Source organism: Mytilus galloprovincialis, chromosome 8 (assembly GCF_965363235.1).
Source record: "Mytilus galloprovincialis chromosome 8, xbMytGall1.hap1.1, whole genome shotgun sequence".
Classification (NCBI taxonomy): Eukaryota; Metazoa; Mollusca; class Bivalvia; order Mytilida; family Mytilidae; genus Mytilus; species Mytilus galloprovincialis.
This window is the reverse complement of record NC_134845.1, coordinates 63,986,853-64,013,144: the sequence shown is the minus strand read 5'-3', so window position 1 is coordinate 64,013,144 and position 26,292 is coordinate 63,986,853. Positions and strand designations below refer to the sequence as shown.

At 31.7% G+C, this 26,292-nt stretch overlaps 2 protein-coding genes across 2 annotated transcripts; one reads left to right on the top strand and one right to left on the bottom strand.

Annotated features, from left to right (window-relative positions):
* The first annotated feature begins 1,527 nt into the window (after window positions 1–1,527).
* On the top strand, window positions 1,528–4,105 carry LOC143042370 (uncharacterized). The gene is made up of 3 exons (XM_076214654.1): window positions 1,528–1,925; window positions 2,576–2,647; window positions 3,613–4,105. The coding sequence occupies exons 1-3, from the start codon at window positions 1,556–1,558 to the stop codon at window positions 4,071–4,073; spliced, it is 903 nt and encodes a 300-aa protein (XP_076070769.1). The 5' UTR covers window positions 1,528–1,555; the 3' UTR covers window positions 4,074–4,105.
* A 12,648-nt stretch (window positions 4,106–16,753) lies between these two features.
* LOC143043749 (uncharacterized) lies at window positions 16,754–20,566 on the bottom strand. The gene is made up of 3 exons (XM_076215931.1): window positions 20,560–20,566; window positions 17,891–18,714; window positions 16,754–16,861 (listed from the first exon to the last, which is right to left on the bottom strand). The coding sequence occupies exons 1-3, from the start codon at window positions 20,564–20,566 to the stop codon at window positions 16,754–16,756; spliced, it is 939 nt and encodes a 312-aa protein (XP_076072046.1).
* Window positions 20,567–26,292: the final 5,726 nt, after the last annotated feature.

Genomic DNA, 26,292 nt, shown 5'->3' with positions numbered 1-26,292 from the left:
TCCTTTGTTTAATGTGCACATACACCAAGGTGAGCGACACAGGCTTTTAAAAGCCTCTAGTTTATAAATTCGTGTGCAGAAATAAAATTAAAAAAATCCTTATCATTCCAAAAAATATAAACCAGCTATTTTAAGCTAAACAGTCATTTCTCTTACAAAAAAAAACACCACTGACGCTCGAATCAAACAAGCTAACATACCAAATTAAGAACGAAGTTTTAGAGCATTGAGGGTAAAATCTTTGGAAAGGCTTAGCCAAATACAGATTAGGAAATCTTCTCAAGGGGTATCCATTCTAGTATTAAGATTATTTTTTTTGCATTCAGTAAATTTTGAATGATAATTTATTTTAAAATCGATTTTTTGCCTGCTGTTGTTTGGAACCAAATATGCAATCTTTCTGTAGCATATGTTGTTTACTAGGTTTCAGTTAAAAGTCGTTTTTGGTTTTGTATAGTATATAATATTTTCTTCTGTTGTATAAAAAATTTCAACAATACACGCACTTGATTTCAATTGTTTTATCAAGATCTATTCAGAGTTTAACACTGTTTACCTATAAACACATTAAACTTTCAGAACTTTTGATTTGGTCTTCGTACATATAATGTATGTAGGTAAGTTTGAGCAGCCTGGATCGATTACACTAAAATTTTAATCCTGGGTTTATATTTTGCGTTTTTATATTTGACTGGCAGTTTAAGGCTATGTGTGTTGATTCGCTAGCTATTGTGTAGATACACCATTGACCTTACCTTAGCATATCTTATATTATTCCTTTATATTTCCCACTAAGATTTTTGACGGATATGTTAAATGGTTATGCTGTTCTGAAACCAGTTCATAACATACCCAAAACGAAACTCAGAAGAAGTTTTAGAAATGAAAGAAAAGCTGCTGTACGAAATCATTAGAAAATGAGTGTTTTTTGGCCAATTTTAGTTTTCTTTTTACGGTATTTTATTAATATTTCATACAAAAAAAAGGATGGAACCAACTGTCCCAGTATTTCGGATTAGCCATTTGAATAGTTGCATTTCATCATAGGCTAAGGGTACTACTAACGTTCGAATACCAAATTCAAAGAAGGAACATTTGATCTGATTCAATGGTACATATCAGCGAATTTATTTCGAAGAACAAAACGTTCTATAATAAATTGTAACATTTAAATTTTGCAAAGTAAGGTTTATATTGTTTCGAGTGAAATTATAATGGTCACGATAACATTCTTATATATATATTTACGCTTCCGATGATTGAATTTGTTGATTTGTCTTATAAATTAGTCGATATGCACAATATAAAAAACTGCTTGCCTTCAAAAATTTCCAGTCGGTTACACAATTATTGAAAATGTAGAAGTATGCCGAATCGTAGATGTCCTTTTACAAATGGTACTATCCAGATCGTTGGGTTCATATGCACCAGTTGGCAAATGCATGTAAACTTGTTGATATCTTTGTCTATGTGATCTTACTTAACACTAGTCTAGATTGATAAGAAACTATTTGTGTCAAATCTTTTCTTCAAAGCACACGAGGGAAGTTCAAGTATGATAATTTGGTTAATATATTTCTTTTGTTTTAGCGTTAATCTGGTCACCACAGAAGAGAAGAGGATATTGCTTAATGATCCAGATGTACTTGTTAATCGTTTAAACCGAGTAGAAAATATCGTTGCAATACTGAATGCCACAGTAAAACAGCTATCCACTGAAAATCAACAGCAGACGTTAACTATTCTACAGCAAGAGAAAACCATTCAGCAACTTCAGATATCAACCCTTCAACAACAGGCATTGATTACTCGACATAACATATCCAACCAGGAGCAACAGGCGTTAATTCAACAACAGCAGACAATAAACCAACAACAGGAACAGACAATTAAACAGTTGCAAAGCTCATTTAACAGCATTCCAAGTAAGACTTTTTGCATAAAGAAGAGATTATACAAAAGATGTTAACAAAATTTTTGAGTCAAAGAAAAGCACACAGCGTTATTGCTCAACAGTGATATCACAAGTTACAGTATGTTGATGAAACATATGCGGTGAATATGCAAACCCCAACATTCTTATGGATAGATATTTCTGTCTTAATCTAAGACTATATACCGGCATTTCCATTGGCTATTCGTAATATGTCATTTGTGATTTTCAATGGCTAAGACGATGTATATTTCACGGCAACATAAATATGTAATCATATTAAAACACTCATACTTTTAACAGGACGATCTCCTTTTTAGAAAATATATAACAATCAGACGCACACTAATGTCTCAAAATTTCGTATGTTAAAGTTTGACAAAAATGACATATGACGTCTGGATATGGTATAGACTAAATCGACGATGAAAAATTCTTAATTTAACATTATGAGAATGGTAAACATTAGAGAAATGGGTTTTGCAACTTGTGAGAATTGGATATCGCTTGATTTTAAATCGAGTTATTTGATATCGACATAATAATAATCGATCCTCCGTTTTATGTTTTAACAATCTATCAATCAACATATTTGTCAGTTGTCTACCTGTAAAACGTCGAATATAATTTTCCTCATTTCAGGTTTTGGAACAACCTATATACGATGGGGAAGAAAACAGTGTCCGAATAATAATACAGATTTGATATATTCTGGTAAATATCATTATGAAGGTTATTTGATGGATTACACGGTTTAAGTTCTTGTAGTTGCCAGTCTTATGCATGTGGTGCTTTTTTAACATTGTGCTTTCAACTTAGAAGCAGTTTCATAAGATTTGTTTATGATCCTTTATATGGTGATCCTAGTTGATGCCTTTTTAGCACTTGATAACCTTAAAATTCAAACTTGTTTCTCCTATACAAGTATCTTGATTTGGTTTAAAATTCGGCAAATCACTTGGATATTTTCATCTTGACTTAAAACTATTGAGAATTGTTTATGCATATCCTCTACCCAGTCAGGTTTTCTCAATTATGGGTTGGTTGTTACATTTTTTTTTATTTTAAGTATATTTGTTAGAGGAATTGGATGGAGGGTGTTGGTGAATATTTAGACATTGTATTTCTTTAATGTAGTTTGGATATGACGAACATTTATTAAGAACACAGTATCTTGTTGTAAAAAAAAAGAACACATCATTTTTAATCAAATGTTGATTTTGTTTTACCACATTAATAAGTCAACCGATTTACTGGTTTAAACGCTTACAGTGTCATTGGTCTTTTTCGATCGGTAATCATGATCGAGCTTCACTGCATACTTAAACGTTATCAAAACTGTCATCGCTCCGAGATTTAATGTTACATTTGTTATCTTCCATCTCTTTTATCTCTTATCTTTTAAATTTTATATTGAAATATACTAACTTTGAGTGAAAATGCATATAATTTAAAAAATCTTTTAGAACATTCCCCCGAACGTTTTATATTAATAGTATATCTTCATGACGATTATTTCAAGGAACAATACATATTTACCTTTTTTTAATCAGAAAAGGATTTATATTTTGAAATAATGTGTTTCACCAATATTACATATTAATTGTTTTAATACGTTTAAAACTATTATATACATTATTGGAAGGATATACATGCATTATTTCTCAATATTGTAACAGGCTTTGCAGGTGGAAGTCACTATACTGATACAGGTGCAGCTGCTGAGTATGTATGCTTACCACCTGATCCAAACTATGTTAAGACCAGTGGAAATGATGCAGGCCGTATGTATGGTGGAGAATTCAACAATAACTTTTTTGCCCCAAATGCTCAAGATGAAGATGTTCCATGTGCGCTTTGTAGAACGACTCAGGCTACTTCCGTCATAATGATTCCCGGAAAGAATACATGCTACAATGGATGGAAGATTGAATACCATGGATACTTGGCGTCGGGATATCATACTCATACAGCTGCTTCCGCGTACGTATGCGTTGACAAAAACCCAGAGTATATCATGGGAGGCGTAAATCAGAATCTGGGTATATTGTTCTATGAAGTTCTTACCAAATGCGGATCTCTAAAGTGCCCTCCGTACATAAACGATTATCCACTCACCTGTGTAGTCTGTTCAAAGTAATGAAATTAATGATAATAAAAATATGAATGTTGCTTTGTAGTATATGAAACTAAATATTTTTCCAGAATCGAAATAATTATGTATGTAAGAGTCGATATCAGTTAAAGAAATAACACCAAAATTACTTTTTTTCAAATCAGTGAATAATGATCTGTTTCTATATCAAGTAAATAGAATCATGAGAATTTAAACGATATCTATAACCTTAGATTATAAAAAAAAATATCATTGAGTATATACGACAAAGTGACTTATTCTAAACGCCATTGTACTTTTAAAGAACGATGTACTATCATATATCTATGATATATATCTATTTTTGCTATCCTGAAAATACGAAGTTATGGAAAAGATTACCAGCTATCAGCCAAAGACAAATGAAGTTGATATAAGCAATTATAGAAAACCACACGATATAAAAAAATATGCCAGAATAACCACTGAACTACATGGTATCGTCAAACTTTGAACAGGTCCCAAGTCAGAAGCCTGTAATTCAGATGTTGTCGTTTGTTGATGTGTTATATATTTGACTTCGTTTATCATGTACATAAGCCATTATATATCTCGTTTAAGTTTGTTTGACTATGTTTATTGTTGAAGGCCGAGCGGTGATCTATATATATTGATTTCTATTTCATTTGCTCTCTTGTGAATAGTTGTTTTATTTACACATTTTTTTTTTATACATATGAAGAATGTGGAGGGGATAAACATGTTTGAGAGCGCTCCTTAATTCCGGGACAGTGTTGTAACGGAACAACATAAGAACAAACTATAACATTCAATTAAAAAATGCTTAACTCTTGTATACACGTAGAAATATATCTAACTAAAACACAGATTGGACGAGTACTAGTCTAAACCCAAAACAAAGGTAACAGATCTGAGAGTACTCGCAGTTGATGACAGCTAGCTGCAAGCTGTCATAATAACTAATGAAAAGAATCCTGTATCGAAGGTTGAAATATCAACCACTTAACAGTAAAAACATCATTAACAGTTAAAAAACCCACTGCCTTGTACAATGAATAACTATAGGTTTTGACATACTTCAGTACCGTGTGCAATATTTAGTATGGTTTTAATTTTCTTATAACAAAATCAACAATCAAAGATTGAATTACTGTGTTGAAACTGTAACATTCCAAATTAGGTTTATTTAAAGGATTGAACAGATTAAACCAGATAGTATATTTATACATATCCGAGCTCAGTTAACAACATCACCGTAAAATTTAGCATGTACTACAGGAATGTAGTTTTGAGTTCAATTGGGGGTCTGTTTTATTCGAGTAAAAAAATCAAAACCAGTTGAGGTTGATTAAATAGTTCGAAAAACGATCATTTTTTTTAACTGTTACTTGTGATGTGTCTCGGGAGGCAAATGGCAATTTATGAGTAAAATTTGCATATTTGGAATGACGACATATACATTCCATTTGAATATTGTTCTTCGATAGCTACAACTATTTTTTGATAATACCGCGTTTGTGTGAAAGACTTAAGTCTTAGTGATAACAGGGTTTCCTATATCCGCTTGACAAATAAATAAAACATGTACATGTATACTCAGAAAAGAAAGGATACAGAATAATAATATAATACCAAAAAATCCACACACGCACAGAGTCCAAAGCAAGGTAAATCAATAGAAATTGCATGTTATTTTTATTTAGATCGATAAAGAAGTCTTCTACATAGAACTAACAATTGTTGCCTCGAGGGAGCGTGTTTGCCTAGGTTACTGGAGGTTTAAAAAAAACCTATACAATTGGTATATGCATCTTCAACTTTAAACACGTGGCATTAAGGAGTAAAAATAAAGACTAGTCGGTTTGGAGTCAGAATAATGAGTTTGGATAATGTATCTTCCTATTAACCGTTACCTAGTGAGCTCGTATGCTGCATATTAGGCATATAGTGTCAGTCTAGAACAGATCAGGGCTAATATTTAAGGTATCGTCTGAAATATACCGATTAATACTTGTGGTCAGATACAATGAAACTATTAGAATTTAAAAAGTAAGATTGTGAATCTATATGATCAAACTCTTTTAGGTCATTTTTTAGTAGCAATAGAAAGAACTATGTCGATTGGACATGCTTTGATACTATATCTGCCCTTGAAGTTTAACTAGATGAGATTTTTGTTCGCTTTTGAGATTCCGTATATTGTCAGGTTATCGGAATTTTAATGGGGACCATCTGTGCACCATTTTTTGCGGACATGTGTTGTCTTGCAATGAGTTACAATTTATACCAAAAAACAGCAAAGACCCATCCAAACAACATCTGATAAACAAATCTAATAATACTTTTAGATATTGGATGATATTTTGGCTCTCAATAATGACGACTTCAGTATATATACTAAAGAAATTTATCCTGTTGAACTTATTTTAAATAAAGCTAATACTAACGATCACCACTGCCCATTCCTCAATCTTAATATCTATATCGCTAACGGAAAGCTTCATACTAAACTTTATGATAAAAGAGATGATTTTTCATTTCCTATCGTTAATTATCTATTTTTAGATGGTGACGTTCCCTTGTCACCATCTTACGGTGTTTATGTATCTCAACTTGTACGATTCGATCGTGTATGTAACAATTTTTTAGATTTCAACGAGAAAAAATTATGTATTACTGAAAAATTATTACACCAGGGTTTTCGATATCACAAACTAGTCAAAACATTTACTAAATTTTATCATCTGTATAAGGACATCATTCGTAAATATAGCCCAACAAGCAGACTTCTTATACGTTCAGGTATTTCACATCCAATTTTTTATGGAAATATTCTTTATCAAGCACAAAAATGTCTGTATTCACCACAGAAATTAACAAAACCTTTAAATAGACTAAAAGAAGGGATACAGTTACGAAACTGTTGTCAAGTCATTAAAGATTGCATATTTTGGCGTTAATATTGATTCACTCATAGGGTCTTTGCATCGGAACTAAACACATTTATACAAAAAACAGTTGTTGGCATGACACGGGTTGTGTTCTTCTCATATATGTTATGATGGTATGATACTTAACCCCTAACGGGAAGGATTGTGCCTGATATTCATATGATGAAATCATTATCTTTCAATCAGTTTAATTGAAGTCTGGAGCTGGCATGTCAGTTAACTGCTAGTAGTCTGTTGTTATTTATGTATTATTCTCATTTTGTTTATTTTTTCTTTGGTGACATCTTCTGACATTAGACTCGGACTTCTCTTGAACTGAATTTTAATGTGCGTATTGTTATGCGTTTACTTTTCTACATTGGCTAGAGGTATAGAGGGAGGGTTGAGATCTCATAAACATGTTTAACCCCGTCGCATGTTTGCGCCTATCCCAGGTCAGGAGCTTCTGACCTTTGTTAGTCTTGTATTATTTTAATTTTAGTTTCTTGTGTACCATTTGAAAATTAGTATGGCGTTTATTATCCCTAAACTAGTATATATTTGTTTATGGAACAGCTGAAGGACGCCTCCGGGGGCGGGAATTTCTCGCTACATATTCGTGATTTTTTACTGAAACAGAAATTTTCCTTTGCTTCATACTACAAATCAAGAAATAACGGTTAAAGAAAATATATTAAGCATCATCATAAAACATTTACACTATAAATGCAATGTTGAAAACTGGAATATGTTTTGTTGCTTTAGCAATTGTGGCAAAACGTACAAGAAATAATCAACATGTTCATTACACCCAACAATGACACATGCCTGAATGAAACTGGAAATAAAAGAGCATGAGGGCCCATAAACATATTTAACACCCTCCATATTCTGTATACGCCTATCCCAATTACAAAGCCTGTAAATCAGTGTTTGTTGTTTTGTGCTGTTTACTGTGGATTCATTTATTTTCGTGGGTATCAATTTTCGTGGATCGAGGAAAACTTACATTTCGTGGATATTTGAATTTGTGGTTTGCCGATTTCTGTCTCTAACATGTCTAAAGCCTGTAGAAAATTTGTAATTCGTTGAATATGTGAATTCGTGGTTCATCAGAACCCACGAAACCCACGGAAATTGGTTTCCAACGAATAATAAGGAATCCACAGTTTTAAGTTTAATTCTATTTTTTGTACATACATTAATCCGTTATTGAATTCGTTGTAACTGTATTATATTATTTTTGTCATTTTGCGGACCTCAATATCTTGCTTTATGGTTTGGGTTTTGGTCCTTGTTGACAGTCATTTCGTAAGCTAGAGTTTTTAAATTGAAAGTTATTAGGTCGTTTGAAGATAGTTGTATTATTGCATTGTCAATCATGCCATACCATATCATGTCTTATTGTATAACAGCAATTAAACAATACAACCACACGAAAATTATCATGTACTATTATCACAAGATCTTCAATGTAGTACATAACAATACATATTAGTATAATATTCATGGAAGAAATTACTCTCTAAATCTTGTAAAGTGTTTATCTAGTAATATCAGGTTACAGTAAATACTGTTTGTCCCATATTTGGACTCAAAAGCCTATTTATCTGAAATCTACCTTTATCAATATACTTATCTCGGATATCTTACCTCTATATTTACACAATATATGTACATTGTCGGAAAATATAAAATGTATTTGTACGAGCTTTAGAAACAGGACGAAATGCGAGTTTGTCTCCTGTTTTGCATCGAGTACAAATACATTTTATATAACCGACAATTTACATAATATTGTTCGTGTGCTGCAATTAGCCTCCGGCGATTAAACGTAAGTCGTTAAGGTTCTCAATGCTCTTCAACTTAGTATTTTATTTGGCCTTTTTAACTTTTTTGATTTCGAGCGCCTCTTATGAGTCTTTTGTAGACGAAACGCGCGTCTGGCGTATATACTAAATTTAGTCCTGGTATTTATGATGAGTTTATGTAAATCCAAGTCATAGCCTCGTTCATATTGAAACAAAACAACATACATATAGCAGAAAAGCGGACCGCAAAGAGAACCCCAAAATAAACTTTAACCAAGAAAGAAATATTGATTTATCAGGTTGCTCGACATGGAAGCGAATATTAGGGGAATTATTGTTAGATGATGGCAGGATAAATAGACTTTATTCCGTGGTGAAAAATTTCCTAGCAGGTCGCCATCCCATTTCAGGCTGCAAAAGATTCTGGTAAACGTTCACTTTAAGCTTTTTCACCGTTATCATCATGTCCACATAGACAAAATTGACCTCCCTAATAATTACAAAAACCCAGCAATTCTGTTATTCCGTTTAATGCATATCGATTTTGGCTTGTCATAAAGTTATCTATCAATACTTATTCAGGTAAAATTAGATATCATATCATAAATGATGATTGAAGATTTGCTGGTAAACGTCAAGTTGAAAATATTGATTGGTAACTTAATTAGGATATATGTATAGATTATTACATGGCATTTTTCATATCAGACCCTTTATCGGCCCTAGGTCATGATATCGGCCCAAGAGCCCCAGGCTCGAGGGATGATATCATGAACGAGGGCCGATAAAGGGTCTGATATGAAAAATGACATGTAATGATCTTTTTATCATATACTTCAGCAGAAGAAATACAGACAAGAACTATTGATTAAAAGTTTTTTTTAATTTAATTGTTTTTATTGATATTACAAGCATTTTATTTATCTTGTCACAACATATATTTGCTTCTCAACTATTTTGTGAAAAGTATTAATTTAAATCACTTGCTGTTTTCCGAACTGTTTTGTCGTTTTCGAACAAATTTCCGGAAATGCACGAAGTTGCATGTGATAAACGTCACGGAAATGACGGAAAGGCATGTGATAACATTTCGGAAGCAGTCAATAAAGGTCCCTTTATCAGCCAACTGATGAAATTCTGGGAAATCTGTTGAATAAACCTAGCAAACCTTTAATAGCCTTTTAATATTTTAAATGTTATTGAACTGTAAAATTTTAGTAATATTTCATACAAGTATATGATAAAAGCCGATATACAAAATGAGCAAATACGAAGATCAATAACACACGTTAAACAGAAAAAAAATCGGGATAATTTCGATATAATACGATTTAATTTGGTCTTCATAAGTGAAAAGTAAAACATCGAGCGGAACATGCAACAAATCCGCTCGGAAGGTTGCAGTCTTGTAATTGATTGCTCCATGGGATTACATTCAAAACAGCTTTTCTTTGAAAATAAAACAATAAAAAATGCTACATATATTTTTTTCAGGTTCATATTATGTATAAACTAATTTGAAATAGTGATTTAATCGATAAAAAAGTGGGCCACGCCACGAAGAATAAAACGTTACTTTACCTTGAAGTCAAAACCTTTTTGTTTTTACTTTCTGTTTGCTGTTTTTACTAGGCCGCGCCACTGTCAGGAAACATTTTGAAATCCCCAAAATTTGCAAGATTTAAAAAAAAATCTATATGTATGTTTCAATTCAGCATAAACACTTAATAAAACAGAAAAAAAAATCCACATAATCATTCAGACAAAAATGACAGACTATTTTGTTTCCGTCCATGTTTTGACATGCACCGGAAACTAGAGTTGTAATACAAGACTGGTACCTATAACAATGATGACATGTTATAAAAAATCATTTACCTAGTTTCATTAAGTAGTCATGTTTGAACATAAAAAATGCCATTAAAAGAACTGTTTAGCTGTATTAATAAAAATAACCCGACTATTAAAGGAGTACCTCTTTCTTTCTGAAAACAGGCAAAATTTTGAAATCAGTCATGTCCATCAAATTATCTGTAAATCTCATTCTAGTCTTTCTTAATGAATGTTTTCTTATTATTTGATACTGCGAAGCTAGACGAATATTCTTATCTATTATTTTATATTTCCTTTCTCTTACATTGAACCACATTCAATAGTTAACTCCTTCCCCTTTTTTCAAGGAAATATACTCAAGTGGGTCTCTTGTTTTAAGTAGATCATAGGTACAGGTTTCCCGAGATAGATTTTCTGATACTTTGTTAAATTGAAGATTTTACTATGCTCTTTTTAAAAATATAATAAAAAAGATGGCTCACCGTGCTATTTTTCAAGCTATGAGTCTTTGAAAATTGTCTAAATTTAAGAATAATCATGAAAAACACATTTTTGTGCATTCCAAAAAATCTATGAGATAGAATTTTGAAATAAATTGTGAGAAGATAGGGTTTATAATATGTTCTAAGAAAATGAAAAGAAAAAATGGTGTCATCGAAGTTGTTTTCTTGCTAAAAGGAAAAATTATAAATGTCTCTATCAGTCCAGTATAGATTTTGTTACAAAAAGAGTTATCTCCTATTAAATGGCCGAGTTGAAAACTTGATTCTAAAACACAAATGTGTGGTATTAGTTTGATTATTTGACTAATGCAATAAATCAGCAAGTTTTCTTTATATAAATAAACAGTCCAATCATTATTATTGCATAGCTGACTATAAATTTGGGAAAATAACTGTAGACTGAACGAGTTCTGCAAAAGTACAATCCAAGATGGTGGTATACCATGAATCTTCAGGCTTAAGTCAAATTAAAAAGCTACAAAAAACTGTTTCACATTGAAGAATTTGCTAAAATACATATATCTAAAGACAAGAAAGGTCATACCTTTCTCTTTTGGACTATAAAGTCTTTAAACATGTTTTCTATATCATGATTTTCAGAGTGTACTTGACACCCCAATGCATATAAAATTTGTAAATAAAAATCAATAAAAACCAAAATAAAAAAACCTCAAATTGTTTTTTTGGGAAGGAATATTGATTACTTGTCACAGCTAATCACGAAAACCCTTGACATGATGGATAGTTTTAGGAAAATTCTACTTTTAAAACAAATTTTAACGCAAATATGGAATTTTCAATTAACCATGTAGTGCCGCAGACAGGAAAAGAAGTCATAGACTTATGCAAAGTGAACATTTTGTGAAAATCTTTTTTCATCAAAAGTTCATTTATACATATTCTACCGAAATGTCAACAATTCAGCCGTAAAATAATAACCCTAAATGGAAAAATGTATGTCGCTGTTTCTTCAAGTTTGCACTAATTTTCAATAAAACATCTTTTTATGTTCTTTTTAATAAAAAAAAAATCATGAATGTAATACTACCAGAATCTCAATTTACCTCAAACTGTCTATTAATACTTTAAAATGGTGTCTAGTATAAAAACAATCATGATTATTACATAGTTTCAGGTTTTTTTCAGTGTTACTTGATACTCCATGATTTTTTTCTTAAAATCATGATGTTTTATCATTTTCGGCACACAAAAGTCCACATGAGCTACTACCTTGCAGTGGACATATGAAAAAATACCTTATGCAGTCTTGTTATTGACTGCTCCGTAGATTTACATGCAAACAGCTGATCTTTAAAAAATAATATCAATAAAAAATTCTACATACGAATATTTTTATGTTCATATCATGTATGCACTGTGAAATTGTGATTTAATCGAGAGAAAAATGAGTCGTGCCACGAGGAATAAACAGTAATGTAACACTTAAGTCTAATTTCTGTTTGCTGTTTTTTACTAGGCTGCACCACTTCCAGTAAACACGATATCCTTCCACTTTACTGGATTGATATCCCCAAAAAGATGCAATTTTTTTTTATCTACATATATGTTTCAATTCAGCATTAACCTATATAAATCAAACAGAAAAAAATTGAGTCCAGATAAAAATTCTGAACAAAAATGGACTATTTTGTTTCCGTCCATGTTTTGACATGAACGGGAAACTGTAGATATAATACAAGACTGTTACCGGAAGATTCTAATTAGTATGTCATTTCTAAATCAACAAAACCGTGATAGTATTCTTGTTAGAATTATAGTAAAATCATTTGAGTTGAAACAGTTAAAATGTGTTTGTTGGAATATTTTAAATAGCATAAATTAACGGATTATTAAAAGAAGTATACAAGGGTGGTTTAGAATTCACTTTTGTTTTGTGTTGCATTGTAATCTAACTAATAATGGACCGGTAATTCTTAAATACTGGGTAGACACAGCTGCTAGTGGGCTTTTTGTTTCCAAGGGCTATAGTTTTCTTCGCAAAACGCTAGCTTTGCCTTCTGCTGTTTTCGATTTGATGGATTTCATTTTCACTGAAATAGTTAACAATTTTGTGTTGTGGCCAGCTGAAGCCTCCCTCTGGGTGCGGGATTTTCTCGCGGTTTTCTGCTCTTTGGTCGGGTTGTTGTCTCTTTGACTAAATTCCTAATTCAATTCTCAAGTTAATTGAGTATAATTGAGTTGCTGGAAATATTATCTATCGGCTTTTGATGAACCGATCAACGAATCCTACAAGTCTAACGTATATGTATATACGAGATCAGAAATGTGTGTTTACAAACATTAACATTCCCAAAAGTAGAACTCCGAATATAACTCAAGACGGAATGTCCCTTATCTAATGGGAAAATCTAAATTTCAAACACATCAAACGAATGAAAAACAACTGTCATATTCACTTGGTACAGACATTTCCTGATATAGAAAATGGCATATTAAACTTGTTTAATGGCTAGACAAACCTCTCACTTGTATGACTGTGGCGTACAATTCCATTGTATTGACAACTACGTGTGATCAAGACAACGATACCTAGGTAAAAAGGTAAAAGAATAGGGGTACAGCATTTATCATTGTAAAATCAAACTAATATCTAAAAATATACATATAGACAAAGCACATATTAAGCAAAAATAAAGACAAGAATATAAAATATGACCAAATCATAATTACACTTTTGCAGAATTCATAAGTTCCGAGCCACATTAAAAGGATATTACCAAACTAGAGGCTCTAACGAGCCTGTGTCGCTCACCTTGGTCTATGTGCATATCATAAACAAATTAAGGACACAGATGGATTCATGACAAAATTGTTTTTTGGTGATCATAATGATGTGTTTGTAGATCTTCAACTAACTATATTGAACATTATTGCTGCTTACAACTATCTCTATCTATAATGAACCTATGAATCTATCTCAGTAGTTAAAATATTTTGTAAAAATTAAAAAAAATTACAAAATTTATACAAATTGTTAAAAATTGACTATAAAGGGCAATAACTCCTTAAGGGTCAACTGATCCTTTTGGTAATGTGATTTATTTGTAGATCTTACTTTGCTGAACACTATTGCTTTTTTACATTTTATCTCTATCTATAACCGTATTCAAGAAAATAACCAAAAAAAAGCAAAATTTCCTTAAAATTATCAATTCAGGGGCAGCAAGCCAACAACCAATTGTCTGATTCATCGGAAAAATTCAGGGAAGAGAGATATTGACTTCATAAACAATTTAACCTATCGTCAGATTTGCTTTTAATGCTTTGGTTTCAGAGTTATAAGCCAAAATCTACATTTTACCCCTATGTTCTACTTTAAGCTATGGCGGCCATCTTGGTCATCGGACATATTTTTTAACATAGATACCTGAATGATGATTGTAGCCAAGTTTGGTTAAATTTGGCCCAGTAGTTTCAGAGGAGAATATTTTTGTAAAAGTTAACAACGACGACGGACGACGGACGCCAAGTGATGAGAAAAGCTCACTTGGCCCTATTTGCCAGGTGAGCTAAAAATGGACTACACAGTAAAGGTTGATCGTTTACAAAGACAAACAAAAGAACAATATAACATGTAAAGTAAGTGATACGCAACACCAGTAACCTAGAAATTATACTACAACACAATCAAGTATTAGTTGTGAAGCTATAACTGATAATTCATCAACAAGATATTAGTATCATCCGAAATTTCTTTTTCGAAAAAGGACGAGACGTTCTTTTACATAATCCGCGTTCGTCAACTTTCTGCTAAGACACAGGTGACGTTTAATTAATTATGAGTAATATCCGTAAGCTCTTGAATAAAAAAAATGAGCAAGGAAAAAGATATCCCATATGCAGGTGAAGTTGTAATACTGCTACATAGGTTCAAGGAATCGACAGTTTCAAACTAAAATCGTCTCGTTTGACATAGATTCTGGTCCGTAGATGACCGCTAATGTCAAATTCGAGGTATAAGTCTACAAATGAGATGGAGGAAGCACGTCTGTTTCTTCTATAATCTCTAGTTTTTTGGGAATATATTAAAGAAATTCAATCAAAAAAGGTTTGAGTGTTAATGAAAAGAACATCATCAATATATCTATATATGACATTAAATGATCTGACTTTGGTCTTCTCTTTTTTTGCAGATGCATATGTATAAAGGAACTCAAACTCATATGAAAATAAAAGGAGATCGGCAAGGAGAAGCGCACAGTTAGTTCCCGTAGAAATGCCGACAAATTGTGGTATTTTTTCCAATCAAGACCCTTTAATGCTTGATTGTAGCTAAATACTTCAGATGCAATGGTTCTGTTGTAAATGTGGGATACAATCGAAAAGGATTTCTTTTCAAAATAGAGTGATATTATATAAATAATCGACTGTTGATGAAAAATGTTGCTAATGTTGAATGAATCAACTCTCTTATTTGAACACTGACCTCAGCAGGGAATTTTCTTATGTTCATCATGCGAAGGTTTCGATCGTCTTACGGGTTTAAAAAGACGAAAAAGCTGTATCACGAATTAAAACTGACTAGTCTGTCTGAATATTGTAGAAAATATTTTTATAAGTTTACTGTATCATTGACTATACTTGTGCTCCTCATCGCTAGAATTATGTGGTCACATTGACTACACTAAATCGCCCTATTGCTAGAAGTGTACGGTTTCTACCTCAGAAATAGATTATACCTTAGCTGTATTTGCCAAAACTGTTAGGAATTCGGTCATCGATGCTCTTAAACTTCCTACTTTATTTGGCCTATTTATTTATTTTTGGATTCTAGCGTCACTGATGAGTCTTTTGTAGACGAAATCCACGTCTGGCGTAAATACAAAATTCAATCCTGGTGTCTATGATGAGTTTATTATCAGTTACTACACTTATATTACTAAAGGTTCTATTATTTCTTTGATTACACTCAAGCACCACATTGCTAGAAGTCTACTGTCTCATTGATTTTTCTTAAAGACCATATTGCCAGAAGTCTACAGCCTCATTGACTTGACTTTACTTTGAGAAATGTAATGTATCATTGAATATACTAAAGCGCTATACTGCTAGAAGTATAAATTTTTTGACTATACCTCAACACCCCTTTTCTAAATCACACACAGCTAAAGTCTGTGTATTCTAACAACTGGGTATTTACCAGTCTGTGTAACGATGTTATTATTTGTCACCAGGATTTGATTCTGTTCTTGCAGCTCAAGAAACCAGCATCAACTCTTAACTTCATGTGAAATTATTTTAAAATGATATATAATTACGTTAAATTGATTTCTTACCAACATTATCTTAAAAAAAGCATTCTAAGACATTCAATATAACTGTATAGCATATACATATCATGATGTTTGGATACTTTATGAATTTAAAAAAACTGGAAATAAACAAAGTATTAAAAGCTGTGTACATTGCTAATATCTTTTCCGGCCCATTAAAACCAGAATCTGGTTGTTTCTGATATGGTAATAGTGCAACAGCTGAGTTATCTTTGTTTTGTTCATTATTTTACAAAAAAAGGTGATGTAAAAAATAACTTCACTTAAACAAATAACTAGTCTGGAATAAGTCTTGTAATTACTATTTTTCAGATGAATTTACAAATATTTCAATCAGCTCATTAACGACAGTCTCTTCATAGAAGTATTAAATCTGTCAGGAGGGCATAATTTAACTGATTTCATAAATGCTTGTTCGGCGGCTTCATGGTCACCGGACATCTGTAAAGCAATACCAAGAATGTTGTAGGCTTTATATTTGAACTTCCAATCTCTTTCATTACAATAATTTTCTGCTATAACTAGTTGTAAAGTGTGGAGGCATTCCTGTCTGAGCTTGACAGTATTAAGATGATGATGACACAAATATTTTAGAAAATAAGCATAAACTATCGAGGAAATGTCATACTCTTCATTTTCTACTTCCATTTGTAGTTCATTCGGTATTATCGAAGAGTTTTGTTCAAATTTCATAGAATCTACCAGCAATATTTTCCATAATCGAAATAAACTTTTCTGTTGGAATGATTTCAGTTTGAGCAATTCGTAATGAATATCCGACATATCTATATTGCGGTAAAATTTTTCGGAAGTACATTTTGATATAGAATATACGATTATGTTTAACGCTTTATTGTATTGTTTTGACTTATAGAAAAAGGTAGCTAACATCAGCCATCCAGAAACAGCGTCATGATAAATATTTTGTAGCAGAGTACAATAACAAGAATTATACTGTGTGTATTGATGCTTATTACTTCTTCTAGTATTAGTCAGTTGAATAGATTGCGCATAAAGTCCACACAAAAATGACATGTGGTGTATAAATAAATATCTGTGTGAGGATTGGTCACAGGAAACTATCTGGCGTATTGTTCTATAGAAAAAATTCTTATCCCTAAATGTTTTTTTAACATCAATAGCAATCATATAATTAGTAAAATCTAACAATTTGGAGTTCATTGTTCTTGCAACATCGAGAGTTTGCAATCTATGTGGTTCGAATTGATGCATCGACATTGAAACATGAAACTTAGATAATTGGTCTGAAAATAAGACACAACGCCAACCGTAAGTACGGAGGGTATATAGTTTATCTAGGAGTATTTCACGAGCACGGCCCTCTATTTTGTTCTCAAACATGTTATTCTCTGGAATGAAGTAGTGTACACAAACTGAATACTCAACAGAATATATCAGTCTACTAAAACATCGCAAAAAACAAGGTACAAGATTTTCAGGTTTCCATACGGATGGTGGTAATTCTTCTGACATCCACAAAATAATTGTTTTTAGGAAATATGAACAAAGTAAATCTGAACATTCTGTGTAGGTTGCTATCACATCTTTCAAAAGAATTTTCAGGAGGGCATAACATACTACTTGTGTGTGTGTAAAAGTGCTGATAAGCATTTTTTCACCAACAGAAAAAGATATTCGCCATTCTATATTTTCTTTTGGCGATCCATTTACTCCAATTGGTACGACAAGTACACCATGTTTTATAATACTTTGTTTGACGTTAAAACGTGGCCATGAGTTATTTGATCTTGTTATCCATGTTGATGCTTGGGATATCCATGTCTTACAATGTAAGCAAAAGGCATGGTCATGACGTCCATATTTGTCCGATATACACGGTCCATGAATCATTTGTGTATCTGAATTAATTATATGTTGTTTAAATAATGTGCTCGATAAATAATTCTTTCCATTAAATTCTTCACATAAATTAGATAACTTGATATTATTCTTATCTGATAGCAGCTGCGTGAAACCAGGTTTTACATCGTCTGTTTCCATTTTATAATAAGCTATATTTGGATTTGTTCGGATTTTTTCATCTACGTAAACCTCGCTATGTTTTTCTACATGCATCATATCCAAATCACTACCTCTCATCTCAAGACCTTCTCCAAAACTTCCACTTGTGATACTGGTATGAGAATCGATGTTTTTGCAATAATCCCTGACAGTATTCATATATCTGATAGTTTTAACATGATTCTCTGTACCAACTATGGTTTGACACAAGAAGCGATAAAGTGCTAATGATACGGTGTTTGTGTCTGTGTCTAAAATAAACATAAAATCAATAAAGTGATTTATTAAATGAATGAAACACAATGTTCACCCTGTTGACGGTAAACCATGATATTGCCTAATATTAGTTAGTATTTACAGTGGATAGGTTTTGCTGTAATGCTTCTTATATAACATTACTTTCACTACAATAAGATTTTTGTGGATACCAGGTGCTCTAGAAGGGTGGATAGATATTGCTCAAAATGTGGTCCCTGTTAAACCATTAAACAGTGGACTTTATTAATTTTTCCAAATTCATATATATTTATAATGCATCATAAAGGTCAATTGATCGAATAGAAAGTCTAATTACAGAAATAAATATAACGGAAACAATTTCCAATGTACTAGTAGAATATATTTTGTGTAGAAGTTATCATTTGGTACTATTTATAATTTGTACAAAATGATAATTTGTACACAACATATGTATAGTGTTTGAATAGTTTTCCATTACGGTCTTATTGAAGGCGTCAAACATAATAGCTGTAAACAAAGTGATTTGTGATAATAATGGCTAATGATACTGTCATTTTGTTTTAAGAAAAGTAGGATATATATAAAATGACGACAAAAAAACCCGGGATCTTACATGACTTTTGTATGATAATGTTCACATTGCAGTTGTAGATAATGTGTAGAAAAGTGTTTTTATTTTTCGTTAAAACTTTATATTATGTCGATGGTATTCACCGTGTTGTGTAGACTGTTAACCGGTCGTTAATTGACAAGTTTGTATATTCCAAGGCATACTGCATATTTTACGGAGTGGATTCATCTAAGTCTACCCAAGCTGAGTAATTTCTATATCATGTGAAACATGTCAACTGCACCATCTATTTCAAAATAGATGCAGTATGATTGTCTATAAAAATAATAAAGAAAAATAAGACAAGAATTAAAATGTATAAAATTTCTCAGTGTGACAAAATGTCGAGCGACATAACAGGAGAATAGAATATGACATGGAGTATCAACGACAAATCCATGTGGTGAAGTAAAACTTGATAGTTAGCCCTCAACGCTTCCCAAAACCTGTGAAAATTACCAGGAGATAATTCATATATAAGCTCCTGTCTGTTCCAAAGGGTGTAATACCATAAAAATGCGCTGTTAAATCGCAATCGAATGTAATTGGCTTGGCTCATTAGATTAGTAAACTATGGACATTAACAAAAATCAAAACTATATTATACATATTGGACTAATTTCAACTAAAATATAAGACATTCTGTAAATAAACAAAGAAAATATCTTTTGACTTTGAATGGAGAAGGGGGATATAATTTTTGGACTATTGTCTATTCTGAAATTTTCGTCACAGTACCATCCAAGCTTCAAATTATTCTTTTTAATAGCTACATTTAATTTGATGAAAAAACGTCTCATTCATAAAATGATATCTGATCACATTATTTACTTCTTCAAAGTTGGTGATCAAAACATTTTAAGCGTACAACTATAAGGACCCCTCTAAGAGTCCAATAGTCGTACTTTAAAACGAATACTTCTAAAAACGTGAATTTAAATACAAACTACGACAAAATATATAATAAAACATTACATTTAAGTACGTATCGACATTTAATTCTTATGTCTTGTAAGAGACACTTAAAATGGCCATTAGTACTTTCATCTGTTTTTCTCCGACTTAATAGTAGAGTGTCCTGTACTTGTTTCATTGGTTAAACTTTTGTTTTTGAAGTAAAGTTTAACGTGAAATGTTTTGTAAAGAGTTTATTTTCCATTTTGATAACACGATATAAAGTGATGAATAATTTACGATTAACATGTTTGAATTTCATATTCTACAATACATCAAGAAAATAACCTACCTGTCATTTTGTTCGATCTTTCCAGATGGGTATTTCCATTATACGTTTTAAATCTACTTTCGTTTCCATTTGTAAACAAGTATCAAATGTAATATGTGTATTCATATAAAAAAAGGCCTTAAGGGATTATCATACATGATAATTGAATATTGTGTGGAACAAATTATTCACTTGTAAATTATCAAATATTCATCGCATCTGCATGAAGAAGATCAATTATAAACAAGAGAAATTAAAAAAAACCAACTGTTTCCCCCTACAACAATGTGAAAGAACGAGCTGTGTAACAGAAAGATAGCTCCACTATAAATAGTGTCGGCAAGCTGTGTCATTTTAGGAAAGAACGGCTCGCTTATTTTTTAGGAGCAGGGTTTCTTCCAAATTCTGTATCAATTGATGAGATCATCCCATCATTTATTTCCTGCGTTTTTTTAAATTTCCTTTCATTCAGTTTTTGGCAAAGTTATTTAATTTGGATCCTGAATTTTAATTAGAGAAACCCCTCAGTCATTTAATATTACTTATTGAATGAACATTTACATAAGGCAATGTAAGGTGAACAGCTTGTTTCATCATTGATAAAATCTTTATTAATAAATTTGGTAAATCAAATTTTTCTTTTAATATTTTATAAATATAGACTATAGAGTAACATGATTTCGAGGACATTCTAGCGAACTAGTTCTCAATCAAATTGTACTATTGACAGAGTGTTTTACATCATATGACACACTTGAACACTCCCACGACATCTTGAGTCCGTGACTGAATAAACAAACCTATGCCTTACTTTAAGCCGTCATTTTTGGTATAAGTATTGTCATCTGATAAATTCATGCTGATTGTAAGGTACATGATAGTGTTCACTGCTTTCATAACAGTTCTGTTTAGACCAGGATTTTTTTACTACAATCAACTTACTGTAAACTGAATTCAATATTTAACTTTCTCGCCAATATTAATAGTGGAATTGAGGTGGAATTAACATACTTATTATATATACAGTTTTTTTTGTGATTATACTTTTTAACCGGACATACTCTGTTGCAGCAGCTGAAATTTTTGTAAAATAAATTAAGAAGCAAATATTTTGAAGTTGAAATGATTTTGTACTAGCATACCCCTTAAATAGGCATTCAGAGACACTGAACATAACTGTATGGCAAATAAATATTTTAATTTAAAGATACACTTTTGATGATTCAAACAGTAACATAGGTGTTCCATTTATACTGTTAAGAATCATCAAATATGGCCAATTTCAGTAAATAACCGTCTGAAGTCCATTTGATTGATGGTTTCAACAACCCTTACCGTTATCTTGTTATCATCTTTTCGTTAAATAATCCTCTAAATATGCTGTCGAAATTTACCAAAAAGAACTTACTTTTAATAAATCTAATATCAACAGCAATAGCTGTCAATTCCTAGGTTTGGTATATTTCAGGATTAAAACACTTTACAAAACTTAACGACAAAAGGTCTGACTTTTCTTATCATTAATTATTACCTTTTTGAACGGTGATGTTCCTTTGGCACCGTCATACGGTGTTATATGTCCCAACTCGTTCGCTATTTTCGTGTCTGTAGTGACGTCTTTGAATTTCATGAGCGTAATCTATACTGTACTAGTAAGATTTGGTGTGCAAGTATGGCTGTACCTTAATAGCACATACTAAATTTTACGGTAATGTTGTTACCCGAACTCGGAAATTAAGATACAATATGGGTAAACTAGTCAATATTTTAAATTGGCAGTGGCTACGAGATATTTAAAAAAATCTAAAGTGTGATTTGTTTTGTTATATCATTAAAAAGTAAAATAGGGAAATTGTAATTCCCTTTAAGCAGCCATATGGTTAAAAAAATCAAATTAAGCAAATGCACATTGCAGATGAATTCCTCACTTGCAAGTGACTAATTCGCCCTCATGAATTCGTATTCATGTGAATTTCAATTTAACTCATTAGCAGAGATGGATAACGCATGCACTGTACGTGTTTTGATATTAAAATGAAAAGAATGTCATTATTGAAAGTGAAACAATGGTAGATCATTGATTGACTGATTCGATCAACTAAAACTAATTCTTAAACAGGTAAAAACGATGATTAACATGTAGTTTTAATCAATAATATGAAATTAAACAATCCTTAAAAAGTCCAAAGGCACGATTTTGCTTTCTGTTTATATCTATATTTATGTTTATATCGGGCCCATGCCCTGTAAATTGTTCATTTAAGACCTTAAAATTTGGATTAATGTGTTGCATGGTTATATATCAAATATGAGTAAAATAAACTTATTCTAAAAGGTTACCTATTCAATACTGTTATAAAAATTTTGAATTTGTTTATTTGTGTAAATTTTTATATAGTTATCAATAAATTAAAACTATTCTAAATATTACACATGGAAACTTCAAGGTACTACGATCTGCTGATACTTAAAGTTTGGCATTGCACGATGACATGGCTTTTGTCAGACTTTGATTGATATGTTAACACTAAATCCATTTGATGTTCGATGTGCACTAATTGATGATTTAGTCTTAGATATATTATTATTCTTATTAGTTGTTTATGTCTTTGAACTAGATGTCATTAACTGGGGATACTCTCAGATCTGTATTTATTGTCTTTTTGTATTTTGGATGTATAAGTACCTGGCCATTTCTACTTTGTGTTTGGTTAGATATACTTCTATTTGTATCCATCTGATGAGTTTAACCATGTCAACTGATTGTGATACTAGTAGTTAGGTTTTGTGTTACACTGTTACATCACTGTCCTAGCTTATGATATGGTTAAGTACTCACAAACATGTTTAACCGCGCCGCATTTTTTATGTGCCTGTCTCAAGTCAGGAGCCTGAAGTTCAGTGGTAGTCGTGGTTCATGTTTGTCATATTTCTTTTTCGTTAACTGTTTTGTTATAAATGAGGCCGTTAGTTTTCTTATTTGAATAGTAACATTTTTTTCATGTCGGAGCCCTTTAAAACCGACCATACTTTATGGGTTTTCTCATTGTTAATGGCCTTATGTTTGCCTATACTTGCTGATATCCACTTTATTTGGACTTTGGTGGATAGTTGTCTCATTGGTAAGCATACCACATCAGCTGCTTATGTTTATTAAGCTTGTAAATATACAAGGTAGTCAGAGATGTGCATGCTTGTATTATGTATTTATAAGATTATATGATAATAAAACAAAAACAAAAATACCCATTTAATCATTTCTTGGTGTTTTGTGCCAACCTGGAAAAAAATAGGAATCAGATTTTCCGCCCTTGTAATACTTAGACAGCTCTGTTATCTTTGCATTGTACTTTATTTTGCACTAAACAAATTACTAGTCTGGGATATGTCCGTTCTGTAAAGACTATTTGTTTAACTGAATGTACAAAATTACTATGACCTCATTAACGAAAGTCTTTTAAAAGAAGTATTAAATTTGTGATCAGGGTATATTTTAAGCGACTGCATAAGTGCTTTATGGTCACCTGATAACTGTAAAGCAATACCTAGCATGTTGTAATTATGTGCTTGAAAACCTGTATTTTGTTCTATACAATTGTTTTCTGCTACAACAAGTTGTAAAGTGTGGAGGCAATTCTGATAGTGTCTGACATAATGGAGATGGTAGTGACATAATTGTTTTAGAAAATAATCATAAACTATAGAGGAAATGTAACATTTCCTTTTTCCACTCACAAGGGTATTACCAACGAGTTTCTTTCAAACTTCAAAAAATCTACAAGCATTATTTTCCATAAATGTCTTAACATTCCCTGCTTTTGTTCCAACATTTAATATCTTCTTCAATTACTTCGAGAAATTCACATACCTGCCATTTTGTTTGTGCTAATCAGAAGGGTATTTCCGATTAATATATTCAATCTACTTTCGTCACTCTTTCTAATCTTTGGCTATCAAAGAAAATATGTGTATCTCATAACGAAAGATACCATCTGGGGATATTATACATAATGACAGAAAATAGTATGGAACAATAGATCCACCAATAATTGATCAAACATTCATGTCATCTGAAAAAGACAGTTGCATTCTTAACAAGAGAAATTTAAAGTCAAACTTACCCATTCGTAGACAATAAATATGAAGATAACACAAGAATGTGTGAGGAGAGCCAGCTGGTGACAGAAATATAAGTCCAATATAAATAGTGTCTGTAAACTGTGTCATTATTGTGAATGGCTGGTCGCTTATATTTTAAAGTGGGTTTTTTTTCGTACAGTAATTATATTTTCTTTTGTTTACACATTTATTTCGGCTCCATACTGCATGTTTTGCTTTGCAATATTATTCTTTTAACTTATTGACCTGACCTTTTCTTTTTTTCAGTATGAATTTTACTCCTGTGCTTGATAGACACTAACCTGTCATTTATTCGCCCCTGTAATTCTGTATATCAAACATACACAAAACAAGTGTGATTTGGTTAAAACAATTTATCTAAACAAGAAAAATTGGGTCCATGACCCTTATTTCTATATTTAATTTAATAGTATATTAAGCTAGATTACTTTTTACGAGTGTTTAAACAACATCTTAGACACTCTAGAAACTTAGGACAACACCTTTACAATAGAAAAATAAGTAACCATTAAAAAGAATCAGAACAAAACACGGTCAAAGAAGAACAACCACAACTGCCTAAGGTTAACGCAGTCTGATTGACCTGTTTCTTTAAGTTTGTATTGCGTTCATTGTAAATTCCAACAGGTAAACCAGTTTTGTTTAGGGAAATACTTTGTTAAAGCCAAAAGTTCAGACTGTCCGATCCCATATTTTACATCCCATAGTAGCACAATGATATGCATGTCAAGGCCTTATATTTGAAAAACGACTTTTGCAATCCAATACTCACAAACAGACAAACGGGACAGTTAAAATGATACAGCAGTAGACTGACAACGAAACATTTGCTTAATGAAAAATATTCCGTATTAGATTGTAATGTTCACCATTGTTGATTTTTTTATATGTATATTTTAGCATCCTTTCATAATTGGTCAGAATGAAACTTGATAACGATTTGATTGGGCTGTTATTTCTTGGAAAATGTAAAAATCAAGATCAATTATCAATATATTCCTTCAGTGACGTTTTTTGAAACGTTCTTCTATTTCAAATCTGTATGGAAATTTAAGACAACATCCAAATACCATTAGTTTACACAAAGTCTGGAACAAATACGTGGAGATCAAAACAAATTACACTGCTTAAGATCTGTCATATTCACATCTTTATTTTTAAACGTTCAGGTTATCATATGCTAAACATTATGAGACCATATGTGACCTTGTAAATGATAAGTAACAATTTGTGTCACAATAGATTATGTCTTCCTCGTTATTATTAAACATTTGAGTATGATTATATAGTTAATATACTATTTTCTTTCTTTTAAGGTTAATCTGGTCACCTTACAGGGAAAAAAATAAATGATCCAGATATATTTATTAATTGCCTGAACAGAGTTACAAATGTCGTTGCAATACTGAATGATACGGTGAGACAGCTAACCATCGAAAACCAACAACAAACGTTAACTACTGAACAAAAAGAATAAAACCATCTGGAACATCAGACATAAAACCAGCAACATCTGATATATATCAAACAGCAGACCACATCATTTCAGCAACAACAGACGCTAATTCATTTCATTGCATGATGATTAATTTATTGTGGATAGAAGAGAAGTGA

What these genes read in the sequence shown, in the direction of transcription:
- LOC143043749 (XM_076215931.1), bottom strand. An exon ending in CAGAAGAATTACCACCATCC is followed by an intron (nt 16,862 to 17,890) that starts GTATGGAAACCT and finishes ATTGCTTTACAG; the next exon opens with ATGTCCGGTGACCATGAAGC.
- LOC143042370 (XM_076214654.1), top strand. Translation starts at nt 1,556, where the DNA reads ATGATAATTTGGTTAATATATTTCTTTTGTTTTAGCGTTAATCTGGTC. An exon ending in CTCATTTAACAGCATTCCAA is followed by an intron (nt 1,926 to 2,575) that starts GTAAGACTTTTT and finishes TCCTCATTTCAG; the next exon opens with GTTTTGGAACAACCTATATA. An exon ending in TACAGATTTGATATATTCTG is followed by an intron (nt 2,648 to 3,612) that starts GTAAATATCATT and finishes ATATTGTAACAG; the next exon opens with GCTTTGCAGGTGGAAGTCAC.